We start from the raw sequence: 13,952 nt of genomic DNA, 5'->3' as shown, positions 1-13,952 counted from the left end.
TACAAAGGCTGAGATACCTATCTTCAGTTCCTAATGAGATCTAGAGGAAAAGTAGCCGTATTGTCTTAGAGCTTGCCAATGTGCTGCATATCAATTATACATGTCTCCCTCCTAAGTTCATGTTGAAACTCCTAATTTTCAAGTAGGTATAAAAGATGCCTCAAATCAGGGATTTCGTAGCTGTAAAATTCAGTATTAAACACGTAACTATTAAATTACATATAACATTTTATCTAATGAAGGCAGATATGAAATGTCATGAACCTATTAATATCCTATGTTAGAAATGAATCAATTTTGATACAGTAATGGATGGACATGCACAAAATTATTATCCAGAATAATAATTCTAGATACTGAATTATTTTAGGCTCAGTATCCTTTAAAGATTATTTGACCTTTCTCCTGATCATATTGCAGTGTTTTTATCATCTCTAAGGTTAGAAAATTACACAGCAGATTATGAATAAACAAATTATAAACACATTTCTGCCTAATATAACTATGGCTTTATTATTTCCAGTAGATCCTTTCTCTGGCCAATGGGACAAAATAAGTTGTGTTAGTGAAGGCTTCAGAGCCTTATGAAAGCCTTTGTACAGGATTAGATGGCAGACCTCATCTTGACCTGACATCTTTAACCAGGTAAGTGTGTGTGGGTATGCTATAATCAATGCATCAGCCAACTGGGTAAACTCTATCATCCTACTATTTGGAAGTCACAGGATATACTAGCAAATATGAGGCTTAAGGTATTCTAGTCAAGCTGTTTACACAAACAGCCTGTTAAGCATCTCCAGTTTGGATACATTTGAAATTTTGCCAAAGCAGTTGAGAAAACATGCAACAATGGATTCTTCTGGGTCACTGCATAACTTACTCTTTGTGAACTTATTTTTAAATGTTACCTGGTGGTTTAAAAAAAAAAAAAAAAAGGAACACAAAATAGATACTGCTTATACATTTAAAAAAACATGCTTGGTTGGGGGCACGAGCTATCTCATTTAAAATATCTCTTCCAGACTTATTCAGCTGTGGAGTTTTGACCAAATACAAATTTAAATTGAGCCAGTGCTCCTGAAGATTGGTAATTGTTCATATGACTCTTCCTTAAGAGTTTTGAGAATGGTTTATCTGTCAATCAGCCTATGCAAAAATTTTCTTACAGACTAAAGAGAAGGCAACTGTGTTTTTAACACGACATAAATCAACTGCCCTGAGCAAAGTATGAGACATAAAGTTTCAGAATGACAGTGTTATCTCCAGAATTTCAATCGTCTATGGTTTCTTGGTAAAACTGTGTAGATCTCTTGGGTCACTAAAGGGCATTTCCTTAATTTTTGTCATTTTGAGCGTACGTTTTAGTAACCTGTGTCCCCAAATAATAGTTTCTATGACCACGTTATACTCTCTTAGAAGCAAATCCAGAATCCCATCCCACTTTTTTTATATGGCAACAAAGTAATTTACTAGTGAAGTTTGATAGAAAAATTCTTTAATCAAAACAAGTTTACATGTTGACACTTATGGCTTAACTAGAATAAATCTGTCCAAGTTTAAATTGTGTAAGGACCAAACAGATATAATAGCTAGAGTTCCCTCAGAACAGTGGGTCCTAGTTCCATTGTAAGGCCTCTCAAAAGCAAGACTCCCAATTACTGAAATGATTCCAAGTTTTCATCTAAAGATGAAAAAAATTACCCGAGAGGTCAAAGCATACAATGCATGTCACATGCAAACACTGGTATTTAAGCCTTTTTCCCGTATTCCTAGTTTCCAAACATGAGAAGCATCTTTTAAGCTACTGCAAACCACCAACTGACCTAGTATTCAAAATATCTTAGAAATCCTGTTTGTTAAGGTTGTTCTTAAAATTCTGTGTTAACCTTTGTTCACTCTGATTTAGTCCATATACATGAAAATACAGACAACTCCTTCGCTTTTGTCTGCTGCCTCAGAGTAACTTTTTGCAATCCTGTCACATGATGCATTAGAAATAAAAATTCCCTTCTCATAGTCATGTTTTCAAATAGGTTTGTTTCCTTAGATAGTATTTTTTTATTTACTGCAAAAAGCATTAATGGATTGCATTTTTTCCAATTAAAAAAATACTTGACTTCTTTAATGAATGGGACATTTTAAAAAATTCAGAAACTCGAGACATTTCTCAAAAATAAACTTTTATCATTTAGTTTTCAGTTTCAGCTACTAATGCCTATAAAGGATCTTAAATGGTTGAACCCTAAAAGCCAGATTCATTCCTACGTACACTCCTGCTTACTGCAGGAAACTCACATGTGACTTTCACTGAATTCTCAGCCACAAAACTAAATTACCTTCAGAAGTTAACATGAGTTTTGCACCTTGTAGAATTGTCAGTTCAGTGTCAGTTGGGTATCTAGTTGTCATACAAAAAGGCATACAGACTGCACATTATTACAAAGCAGCAGGATAATGTAGCACAAGGTAGATTGAGATTAAAGTCAACTTTTGATAAGAGAAAGGAAGGAGTGAGTACTTGTATAGAAGTAACATTTTATCAACCATAAAAATGCTTAACTTCTACAAAACCCACAACAGTGAAAAGACAGTCTGGTAAATCCAATTTTTGTAAAAACTATGCACAAAACCCACAGTATCTGGGAAAAGAGGAAAAGGTTTATACAAGTAGCCGTTTTAAAAATGTAACTTTTTTCTACTATCAATTACACATTAACATACACACACTAACTGAAAATATACTACAACCGATGTCTGGAAAAGCAGTGTAACACTTCCTAAATGAACTTCCCCTCACATTTACTGTATAATGTAGCTGTTAATACTGCACAAGTACAATTAGCAATGTTTAGTCACTTTTAAACAAAGATAAGGGGATTCTCCCTCAAAACAAGTTTTAAACATCAAAACCTATGTTTATAAAAATTTAAAACTTTCAGCAGTCTAAATATTTCAAATGAAAACCATTACAAACTTCTCAAATGTTCTTTATATTCCAGGTATGTCAACCTAGTTATCTAGTGTAGAATCCTTCAGAGATATTTCAGTCTCTCTCTCTTCACTGGATGGCCTAAAGAAAAAGGGGGAAAAAAAGGTGTGACAACTGGGATTAGGGGGCTTTTGTTCCTCAGGAGAAAAAAAAGATACTACATCTGTGCATTATGTTTTTAAAAATATTAATTATTTTCTGTTGTAAATTTTATTTTACTATGTTGTGTTTTCTTCCCAAAGTAATATGCAGATCAAGCAAAATAACTAAAGGGAAGCATCACGGCCCAGGCCCTTTTCAGTCATTTCAAAGCTTCAAAATGAGTTCTCTTTAAAGAACATGAAAATGTATCTATGGTACCAGCATTTTTATAAATCTTCAGAAGAGAAAGATTTCCCTGATTTCAAAATTAGAAAGGATGCTTCTTGGTTCCAAATCCTTGAAATGTACAGTGGACAGATCAAGATTTAGTAACTATGGTTCCATATCAATTTTTTTTTAGCATGGGTATTATAACATAACCTATGATTCTAGATCTGATTTCTGCATTATTCTGTCAAAAGTCAAGAAAGTGTGGACATGAGTCATTAGTACAGGTGTTATCAATGGAATGAGTTCAAGGAATATTTTTTTTTAAACAGGATTCCTGCTTAGCTCTATTCTCTTGAATACAATGACATATTAGTTTTAAGTAAAGTTTCTTTATAGTTTGGCCATTTTGATGTCTTGAACCCTGAATTCAGGAAGTGAGTCATGAAAATATAATCCCTTACACAAACGATCTTGGATCAGCAATGTGATTTAAAAATTAAAACATTACAATGCACTAAAATATGTCCTCACTTTTTCTTACTGCTGGCCTCGTGGTTGTCTTTGCTTTCTTCATTGCTATCTCCATTGTGTTGTGGTTGATTACTGTCTTGAGCATCGGATCCTCCATTTAGAGTCTTTGAACCTTTAGAAAGATACCAGTGGGAAACTGTTAGAGCTTTGAGGACATCTTAAATACTAGGAAGACCCAAATTCAAGAACTAACATAGCCCCAAACTTCCTAATAGTGTATTTTATATGATATTGCATTGTAATCCTTTGGGTAGACAAGGCACAGTAAGAAACAGGGTTACTATCTATATCTGTCCATTCCATTTGTTACTGTTGTCAGGAAGTTACAAAAGGGTGATACAACTCTTTAGAGCATTGTGATTTATTCCAGTTGTTAGAAAAAGCAATGTAAATCACAGTAAAATTTTGTATTTAAGAACAGAAGGTGGCAAAATAGTTAACATGATTTTGTCTTCTTACTAACTTAGAAAATGAGGGCTTCCCTGTAAATATTATTTCATTATCAAACCTCTGGTTTGTTATCATTATCATTCCCTAGTAAATGAGTTAAGAAAATCCAACTCCTTTTGAACAGTCTTCTATGTTAGGGAGCTGCCGCTAACATCTTTAGTGCCACGGAGTCGGGGAGGCTCCCAATGGAGCAGGCACACTTCAGTGTACTGTGCTTCACTTTACGGTGCTTTGTACATCCTGCATTTACATTTTACAAATTCAGTGTTTTTGGCAAGCCTGCATCAAGCATATTTATCAGCACCGTTTTCCCAACAGCATTCGCTCACTCTGTTTCGGTGTCACATTTTGGTAATTCTCACAGTATTTCGCACTTTAGACATCTATTATATAGTGTTATGTCTTTGATGTTACTGTAATTCATGAAAGGCTCACAACATTTTTTAAACAACATTCTAAAAATAAGGTATGTCATTTCTATAGACATAACCCTACTGCACACTTTAGACAGACTAACAGACTTTAGTATAGGGTAAACAAATCTGTATGCCATGTGACTCACTTTATTACAGCAGTCTGAAACGAACCCACAGTATTCCTGGAGTACAAGCATACCTGTACTATAGGTTCAGTTTTAAGCTTTGTTCATATATACACCTTAAAATGTTTATGACTGAATAATCTTCAGGAGTGTCACTGAAAAACTTGCGGAGATATAATAAGACCAGTGATTATACGTTGACAGCTGCTGACGCCGACTCAGGAAGTTCATTTCTCCTGACTTTTGTGTAGGTTAGAAATTTTCCCTAGTTTAAATGAAAACAATAGCAACCACTACTTCTAGTAACTACTACTAAGTAACTACTAGTAATTTAAACTTGATAAAAACTTAGCCAAGATTGAGCAGACTCTGCTAAGTTCTTCTGGGACTCCCATCATCTACTATAGGTTAAGGCATTAATAAGATTAAATATCAAAGCCATTTTTAAAAAGTAATTCCAACAAAGTATTACCACATACCTGTTTGCTCCTTTTCTAGCTTTTTGTTTGGCCCTTTCTTCCCTTGATCTTTGGTTTTATTTGCTTCCTCATGCTGTCTTTGTTCGGCAAGAGATTTGTTCAGCACTTGTGTGATCACAGAATCTCCTTCACCAACCAAAAACATGTTCTTAAACTTGTTATACAACATTGTAGACTTTTCCATGATAACCTGACTAACTTTGAATCGCCGTATCTGGGAAAACAAAAAACAAGCTCAGAATTTTTCTAATTGATTTCTGAATGTTATTTAACAAAGTGGTGATGAGGAAATTTTAAAAATCTGCATAACTAAAGATCACTTACTTTTTTCAGTGTTGTAATCATCTCTGTGTGTTTTTGAGCTTGTTGCATTGTGACCTGAAGTGAAGCCAGTTCATCCAAGGCCTCAATACATCTGTTGACATCCTTCATGACAAAACAGTAATTTCATAACTGTTAATTACCACAACCCATAGAATCCAGAGATTACTTTCAAAATCTCAAATAACAAGGCATACAAAATAGCCAGTAACATTTTGTTATCTCAAATTTACACGTACTTATCAAACCATGTTAGAAAAAAACATGAAGCTAAAAAAGCAGCACTGTATTTTTAAATGAGGTATTAAACACTTACAAGATTATCAATTTTGAGTGAATTTTTAATTTCAGCATGTATCCTTTGAAGTCGAGAATCCATTGATGTTTCTATAAATTAAAATGTGAAACACAGTAAATAGGTTTTCCAAAACCAGTATTTTCGTATAATCTAAAGCAAAGTATAATGGAAAGAAGTGGTAATTTTTAAAAAATGTTCTTAGTAATCTGCTTACATCATTAAGAAATTATCTGCCATTTTCAGTCTTTAGTTTAGGAAACCAACATTCATCATACAAGCAAAGAATCACTGACTAGCTGCATGTCTCTAAAATAAGCGGTCTGCATCCACTAACTCCTTCTCAATTCTTTAGCACCTGCCTCTCTCTTACATATTTAACCAGAACTAAAATATCGATCTGAAACCAGATTTGTCAGAAATGGGGAAACACCTTGCTTTTAGGCAGTGTTACAATAAAATAAATCTGACTTCATAATAATAAGGAGCAATAAAATAATAAGCATGACCACCTTTGCAACTTCACCTTATAATACTTAAAAACAGTGCAAAACACAATCCATTAGGGATTTAAAATGTGTACTTGTACAATAAGAATATCAAATGACTGATTTCAAAATGTATACAATTAAGTGTCTGTAAAACTTCCTTTCTGTGTGTAACATTATACATCTTAGAAAGTGAAATAACTAACCTCGCTTCTTCTCCACTTTCTTAACTTCTGGCTTCTTTCCTTCATCTTTATTCTGCCTATCAAATGTTAACACAAATATTTCAAAAACATTGGAACTCTGTGACTGATTACCAAATGCCCACAATCCCTTTTGTAAAAGTTTTTTTTTTTCTTTAAAATAGTTAAGTGACCTAGATCACAAGGAACTGACTGTAATTTTTAGACCTTTGCAATGCCACATTAGTATTAACAAAACAACATAAAAATTAACATGCTAAAATAATCTAACAATCTAATTTTTCAGTGGCATTACAAATTTTAACAGCTGCTTTTGTGCAATTTTATTCCAACAATAGTGTGTTAAAAGACCAACTGCAGGGTCAATGGACAAAATAGGCCATAGTGGGAAGAGAATGCCTATGTTTCATGAATTCTAAAATAGCATGTCAAATTAGACTGATTTAATTGTTCCCACATCTCCAAAAGGTAGGTAATTTGAGGGGTTCAAAGTCAGTTATAAGATTAAATAGACTATAATGCTACTGTATTACAAATAAAGTGGGATTTATTTTTGCCACTGTATCAAACTTAAATGACATTCACTAGTGTTTACATACCATTTCACAAATGAAAAGGTACCATTTTATTGTAAATCACAAAAATAACCATTTAAAAATGAATTCTTAATAATTTCTAGTACCTTGACTTAGAGTTCGGGCCCTACTATAATAAACCAATTGAAATAGACAAGAACAAAAAATATCTAAAAATCAGGTTTTTTTTTTAAAAAAACTTTATTTTAAAATTTTGGTTACAGTTTCATTTTTGTTTTCTTAACAAGTCTACTGTTTAATCTCTCAGGATTAAAAAAACAATTATTAATATTCTAAAGAATTAAACAACAAAGGAATGTCAAGGGAAGGGCACAACTGCCCCATTCTCTAGGGGTATAATATAGCTACTCCAGTTTAACACCTAGCTTCAAAACAAAATGTATTTTTATATTTTCTAAATGAAGTAATGTACAACCACCATCTTCATCTGAGCTTGTAACTTTCAAACACAAAGCTTCATTTTAAGCTTGGTAAAAAACTTAACAGGAATGATGGCCGACCTTAGTATGTAGTGTGTACCTTACAGGAAATGTTTTTTAACAATCATAACACAGTAATAATGCCATTAATGAAGTCCTCAATTTAGAATCTGGAACATTCTTCCATCAAAGGGGGGGAGGGGGAAATTCAGTCCAATGAGTCTGTCTCAAGATCTTCATCTCTTGTTTGCTCCACTTGTATTCTCTTTTCAGTAACTGGATTAATGCTTTGAGCCCAAAATGAGATATATTTTTTATTACTGTAGATTACATGTTGTTTGGCTGGGAATACAATACAATAAACTTTATTTTTGCATAATGCATTTCATACAAGCTGCATCTGAAATGCTTTACAGAGCAAAACTGTCCAAGTACAAAGTTTTGTAATAACAGAAGAAGGAAAGAAAACACAAATATTAGAATTTGAGAAAGTTACATTCGGAGGACATTCAAAAAGAAATTGAAACACATAAAGATTAACTTTGAGATACTAAAGGATTGGGCTAGATTTACTAAGCAACAACTAATTTTATATCTTAATTTGGGGAGCACAATAAAGTTAAAAGCAACAAACAGTCCAACAACTTTTCAGTGAAAGGACAGGAAAGGATAGGTAACAAAAAAATAACTCTAATATTTACATAAATGGTTCAAGTCTAACAGATTAAAGGGAGTAACATTTCTGAGCTTTAAATCAATTTTTAAATTACTCCCTCTTATAGCTAAAACTGCTTATATATCCTCCAAAAAACTAAGAAAGGAGATGGTCAAATGCTATACTTAACAAGACTTTCAGCTTATAGATTTATTATATAAAGAAAAGGTACAAAATTATTTAAGAATATTTTTAAGAATTTCACTGCTTAAGTTTGTCTTAGTGACCTACAGCATATTTTTAAAATCACCTCACTAAAACAACAAAAAAAAACAGTTTAGTCAGAATAATGCAAGACGTTTCACAAAGAAAGAAACGTTTTTCAGAGAAAGACCTCAGAAGAGACAGTCTGAAGATAACCAAGAAAACAAATGTAATAAACACATGAAGCCTAATCATCGTCATTGCTATTTTCCTTATAAAATTATTTTATAGAATAAACTTAAAGGGGGAAGAAATTCCCCATGGTAAGTATATATTATCTGCAAGTATCAAAACTTATTATCTTGATTTATATTGCACACATCTAATGCAAACCCTGTCAGCCTTTTAGATTTACTTGTACTGGCTTCATGGGTTTCCAACTGTGCTTTTGTTATTTTTGCTGGTCTTCTGGGGGAGGCCTGCTGGTGGTATGACAAAGATATTTCTTTCATTCTTTGTCCACTCATTTATCATCTTTCTGTATTTAATATTATACGAGAAAACAGTAGAGGATGAGGACATTTTCTACAAAGCCTTGAAGCAGTTAAACCCTATCTGCACTTTCCGTTTAAATTAAAAATAATTCATAGGGTGATTATCTCAGTGAATTTCATCCTCTTTACTTCAGAAAAGAATGAAGCCTGAAATATAATTATATACTGAAGACATTTTTTTAACACATGGGCAAAGTCACTTTAGAAGGCTTCAGAAAGTCTGGAAAATGAGATTCTACTGTTTAAAATTTTCATGCTGGCTTAAAGAAATTGAAATTTAGAATAAGAAAATACTTACTGCTCAGTTTCCATTTGTTCTTCTTGCTTGCGTTTTCTATCTGCAGCTTCTTTCTCATGTTGTCCTTTGAGCATATTCCTTCTATGAGCAGTTTGAAAGTTCCTTCCACCTTTTCTCTTCTGTTTTATTTGAGAATTAGGATGGTTTTAGTTAACTATCAAGTCAGTGACTAATGCTTCTATGATTACAGTTGTGGGAGAAGAGCAGCAACTAGTTTTCTTAAGGGACAAATACCGAAATTACTAATTTAAAAAAATCTTAGAATTACACATGTTGTTGCTATCTAAATTTATCTTTCGCCTTGATGAATTTGATATGCATAATCTATTTACTGCATTGCTATAGGAATGACATGCTTTGGTTAATATGGATTAAAATGAAGTACATTAGGCTGTTTGCCTCTACACTGTGACTTCAATACCTGTTTACTGACAAGTGCCTGCTCAGCCTATGGAATTTTAGGTCCGGGGCTTTTGAGGCTATTAATAAATTAGATAAACATAAATGAAAGACCTACACAACCAGGGTCTGTAGATGTCCAAGACTATACACAAAACTTTTGTTTTTATACAGAAAAGAATGTATAACTTTAATGAAATTCCTAAATTGTTGCATCCAAATAAAGTACCACTAATAAACTGTACACTAAATAGGTCTGAAGTGCTTACTGAGGTCAATAATATAAATCTATGTATAAATTTACCTTTTTACATCTGTTGTCACTGGTCACAACTTACTTGGCTTAATTCTTTACTTTCCTACCTTTTCTAGGTAGATGGGGTTATTGGAAGTTTATCATGCAACATTTAACTCCCATTTAATTGTGAAAAGGTAAGGTGAACTTACAATGTACAATAAAGCTTCAAATTTGCTTTTTAACACTGCTAACTGAAGTTTATTCAGAAAGGTAAAGAAATTCATTTTAACTTTTAATCATATTTATAGACTTTCTTAAAGATACTGAAATCTTGATCTAAAGATTAAGAACTACACAAGAAACTAAAAATAAAACAACAGTTTTATTTGATATGCAAACATTCTACCTTTTCACCTTCTTGATCATCTCCTTCTTCTTCAGAATCAGAGGTTGATGTAACCCCTGTTTTGGCTAAATTTTTCCTTTTTGATTCAACTTCCTTTTTCCCCTCTTTTTTATCTGGCTCTTTTCTTGGCTTTTCTTCTTCCTTCTGGCCCTCTTCATCCTTTTTAAGCTGTTTTTTAGGTTGTTTTTCCTCTTGCCCCTTTTTCTTGCTTTTGTCTTCTTCAGTTATCCTATTTCACAGGTAAAACAATGAAAAATAAACTTTTATGTATCTTGTCATTCAACCACAATCTCTGAGTTAATAACTATTTTGTATAACAATAAGCTATACATAGTTTTTTATTTAAAAACACATTTTAAATATCTTCAAATAAAATGTAAGGAAGGGTCATTATCAGCCTATCACACACACAAAAGAACATCCTTTTAATATGTCAGAAAAATTACAGTGGCATTAGGGTAATAGAAGAGTGATTCCACCCCCCCCCCCCCCCGCCTCATTTTCTAAGTTCTTTGTAACTCATTAACTTATTCACTTAAAAATAATACTGGGTATCATCTCAGATGCCATGGTACTATTCTTGACTCTGGGGAACAGCAGTGTATAAGGTGTGTGAGATCCCTAGATTTCAGCCACGTTGGCAAAAATACAATTGCAGAATCAAACTAGTATGGTGAAATACAGCCATTTTAAAATTTGAAGAAATAATCCTTGCAATTTAAAAGGCTCAATTCATGCATATAATGGTTATATATATGGCCAATTAATATTATGCAGTGTTCAAGGAATTTTATTGAGAATTTCACTTGTTATTTAAAAGCTGCAAGGAACTCCAGATCATTTAGTCCAACCCATTCCATTTAACAGGTGATAAAATGATGGTGCAAAAAGGTCAGTTAGCCCAGTATCTCAATTCCAAATCAACTGACTTTCCAGACAACTGCATCCTTGAACCCTTAAGAGATTATTAACTTGCAAAAGAAAAAAAAAAAAAAAACATATTTTATTTCTTCAGAAATTTTTTGTCACATAACTGTCATTGGCTATGTTTATTTTCAAATGTTATACATATTTCACCCTTTACTTTTAATCAATGGAAGATAAAGCAAGCAAGTAAAATCACTTTAGTATTTCCACAAATTAAATATTTTGATAATGATCATTTTGTGGAGATGCAGAAGAGAGGATCAAATATAAAAGGCATTTCCATGGCTCTTAAAAGTTACTGACCAATTGCCTCCCCCAAAATGTTACCCCCTGTGCAAAGAGGCAGGTATTAAAAATAAAAATATCCTTTTAACCCCACAGATCTGCTTCTAGCAACGTATTCTAAATAAGAAAAATGTATACATACAAGGAATAAACATTTTAAGAACTACTGGAGAAACATGTGACTACTTTTCTTTTTTAAAGGTAGACTTATTAAAATGTGTATCATATGCTCTTAAGAAATGGATAATTTCTAAGTTTTAAAAACAGTATCAAAGCAGAGAATTCCCATAAACATAACTACAATTAAGTCTTTAGTTAATTCCCTCCTTACCATCTTCCATGAAAAATAGACCTCTTGGGGATAAGTTCTCTACTAATAGCTCAAGATATGGTAGGAAAATTATACTAAAGGAAATTATAAATACAGTTTATTTAAAAAAATAGCCCCAAATATCTCAATGACATCTAACAGATTTTTACATGAGGATTAGGAGATGGTTTCAGCTTTTCTGGACTTGATTCCACTGTCTTATCATTTCAGGACCCACTGCAAGGAAGCTGTCACTACCAGAGATACCCATTGTTCTTATGTTGACGCTTACATTTTAAAAGGCTTTACATAATTTTGCTCTGCACTCCACTAAGTTTCTGTCCAGATACAGAGCTAAGAGTAGCTGTAACAGCCAATGCCTAGCCTACATACAGCACAAATGAGAAATAAACATTGTAAGCTACTGGAGTTGTCCATCATGGAAACCTAGAACGTGTGACACTTGCTTTGCATTTGAAACCCTACTATACACAACACACAAAACTATCATCTGTGATAACTGGAAAGAAATTTTATTCAGTGAATTTGTGGCTTTGGGTGAAGAGGTTTCAAGACAAAATATTGGCATCTTCAGTTGATTGTTATCAACATAAATTTGATCAGGTACTTCAAGAAAAAGGAAGTTCAAAAAATAATAGGACAGCAAAGGAAGGAGAAAAATATTCCATGCATCTCAGTGTTGAAAGTTGTTTCTAGCCTATAAAAGATTTTTAAATTCAGACAAAGACAGGAGTCAAAGACCCAGTAAAGGTAATGTATTAAGTTGCCAGCCTTTCCTTAAGAACTCAAACTGAGATACCTTGATCCTTCTGATAAGCAAATCACTTGTAGGCAAATGAAACCAGAAGTGGGTTTTCAAGAAAACATATAAACTCAAAGTACTTTTACTTAAGTGTAAAAAGATAAGCATGTCTGGGCAAGTCTTATGAGTTAGACCACTGCACATGAAGCTAACTAGAATGAAATGGACACACACACTAACAGTAAAGTATTGCTGCACTACCAAAAGTGATGCCAGTCTACAGGAAGGGAAAGTAATGGAGATTTAAAAAGGAATCTTGGGTCAAACTCCCTGAAGTATGAAAGGAGACTAAGAAAGCTGCTCAGCTAGTAAGGAGGATAGTACTTTCCAGTGCAACTATTGATACTGAAAAAGATCAACTAAAGATGATACTGAAAAGGTAGAGAACTCTCCAAAGAATGGGCCAAAAGTCAAGGAGAGAAATGGACTAGGAACAAACCTAATCAAGGAAATATCCTATATATAAAATGGGGATCTCACAATATTTCCCCAACAGAATTTCTTATTTCCTAGGGAGCAATGACTGCTATATGCCTCATAATCTTCTCCTTGGGAGTATTTATGGTTCCCTATCCCAGATCAATGTGCACATATAAAGGGGAGAGGGGAGCAGATGACCTGTGTTTTAGTTCCTACGTCTCTACATCAAGGCCTTAAGTTGATCATGAAATCCTAGACTTGATGCCTTGATTAGAGAAGACATCTTACAGAGGGGATGAGAGAGATTCATTTGAAATGTTTAAAACAAACTCACCTGCATGTACTTGATATTTTAATTTCAGTATAGTAATTAAAACCATGTGGTAGTTTTTTGCCACTAGTTTTGAGAATATTTAAACAGCTGGCTTGGCAATAAAATAAAACTCTTTCAACATATATTGGTTAAAAAGTACCAACACTCTTGAGTTGTTCTATAACTGAAATTTCCAATAAATTGTTTTCATTCAAAACATTGTAAATCCATTAAATAAATTGTTTTCATTCAAAACATTGTAAATCCATTCTTAAATGACATTACTTGAGCCTTTTCCTACAAAATCCTCAAACACAATACCTACAAAGTTTTTCCCTTGTTTGTCTAGACGTACATTCCTATTGGTGAAGTTTCTATCCAGAAAGCTGACACAAACAAGATCCACATAAAAAAGAAAGGTGGCAAGGAAGAAAAACGGAAAATACTGATTGTTTTGGTTGCTAACTAAAAGCAGTCAATATTCCAAAAGACTTTA

General features: G+C 33.1%; 1 protein-coding gene across 4 annotated transcripts in view; it reads right to left on the bottom strand.

Annotated features, from left to right (window-relative positions):
• Positions 1–1,478: 1,478 nt before the first annotated feature.
• PSIP1 (PC4 and SRSF1 interacting protein 1) overlaps positions 1,479–13,952 on the bottom strand; it is a 40,815-nt gene continuing 28,341 nt past the window's right edge. The window contains exons 9-16 of one of the 4 annotated variants that reach the window (XM_070794518.1): positions 10,379–10,607; positions 9,336–9,454; positions 6,613–6,668; positions 5,940–6,010; positions 5,627–5,728; positions 5,303–5,516; positions 3,833–3,944; positions 1,479–3,070 (exon numbers count right to left, since the gene is read on the bottom strand). In XM_070794518.1, coding sequence (XP_070650619.1) covers positions 3,010–3,070; positions 3,833–3,944; positions 5,303–5,516; positions 5,627–5,728; positions 5,940–6,010; positions 6,613–6,668; positions 9,336–9,454; positions 10,379–10,607 — 964 coding nt within the window. In that variant the 3' untranslated portion in view covers positions 1,479–3,009. Of the gene's footprint in view, positions 3,071–3,832; positions 3,945–5,302; positions 5,517–5,626; positions 5,729–5,939; positions 6,011–6,612; positions 8,048–9,335; positions 9,455–10,378; positions 10,608–13,952 lie in introns of those variants that run through there. The other 3 variants (XM_070794522.1, XM_070794521.1, XM_070794520.1) reach the window with 3 other exon arrangements.

Source organism: Bos indicus, chromosome 8 (assembly GCF_029378745.1).
Source record: "Bos indicus isolate NIAB-ARS_2022 breed Sahiwal x Tharparkar chromosome 8, NIAB-ARS_B.indTharparkar_mat_pri_1.0, whole genome shotgun sequence".
Taxonomy (NCBI): Eukaryota; Metazoa; Chordata; class Mammalia; order Artiodactyla; family Bovidae; genus Bos; species Bos indicus.
This window is presented reverse-complemented; position numbering and strand designations above follow the sequence as displayed.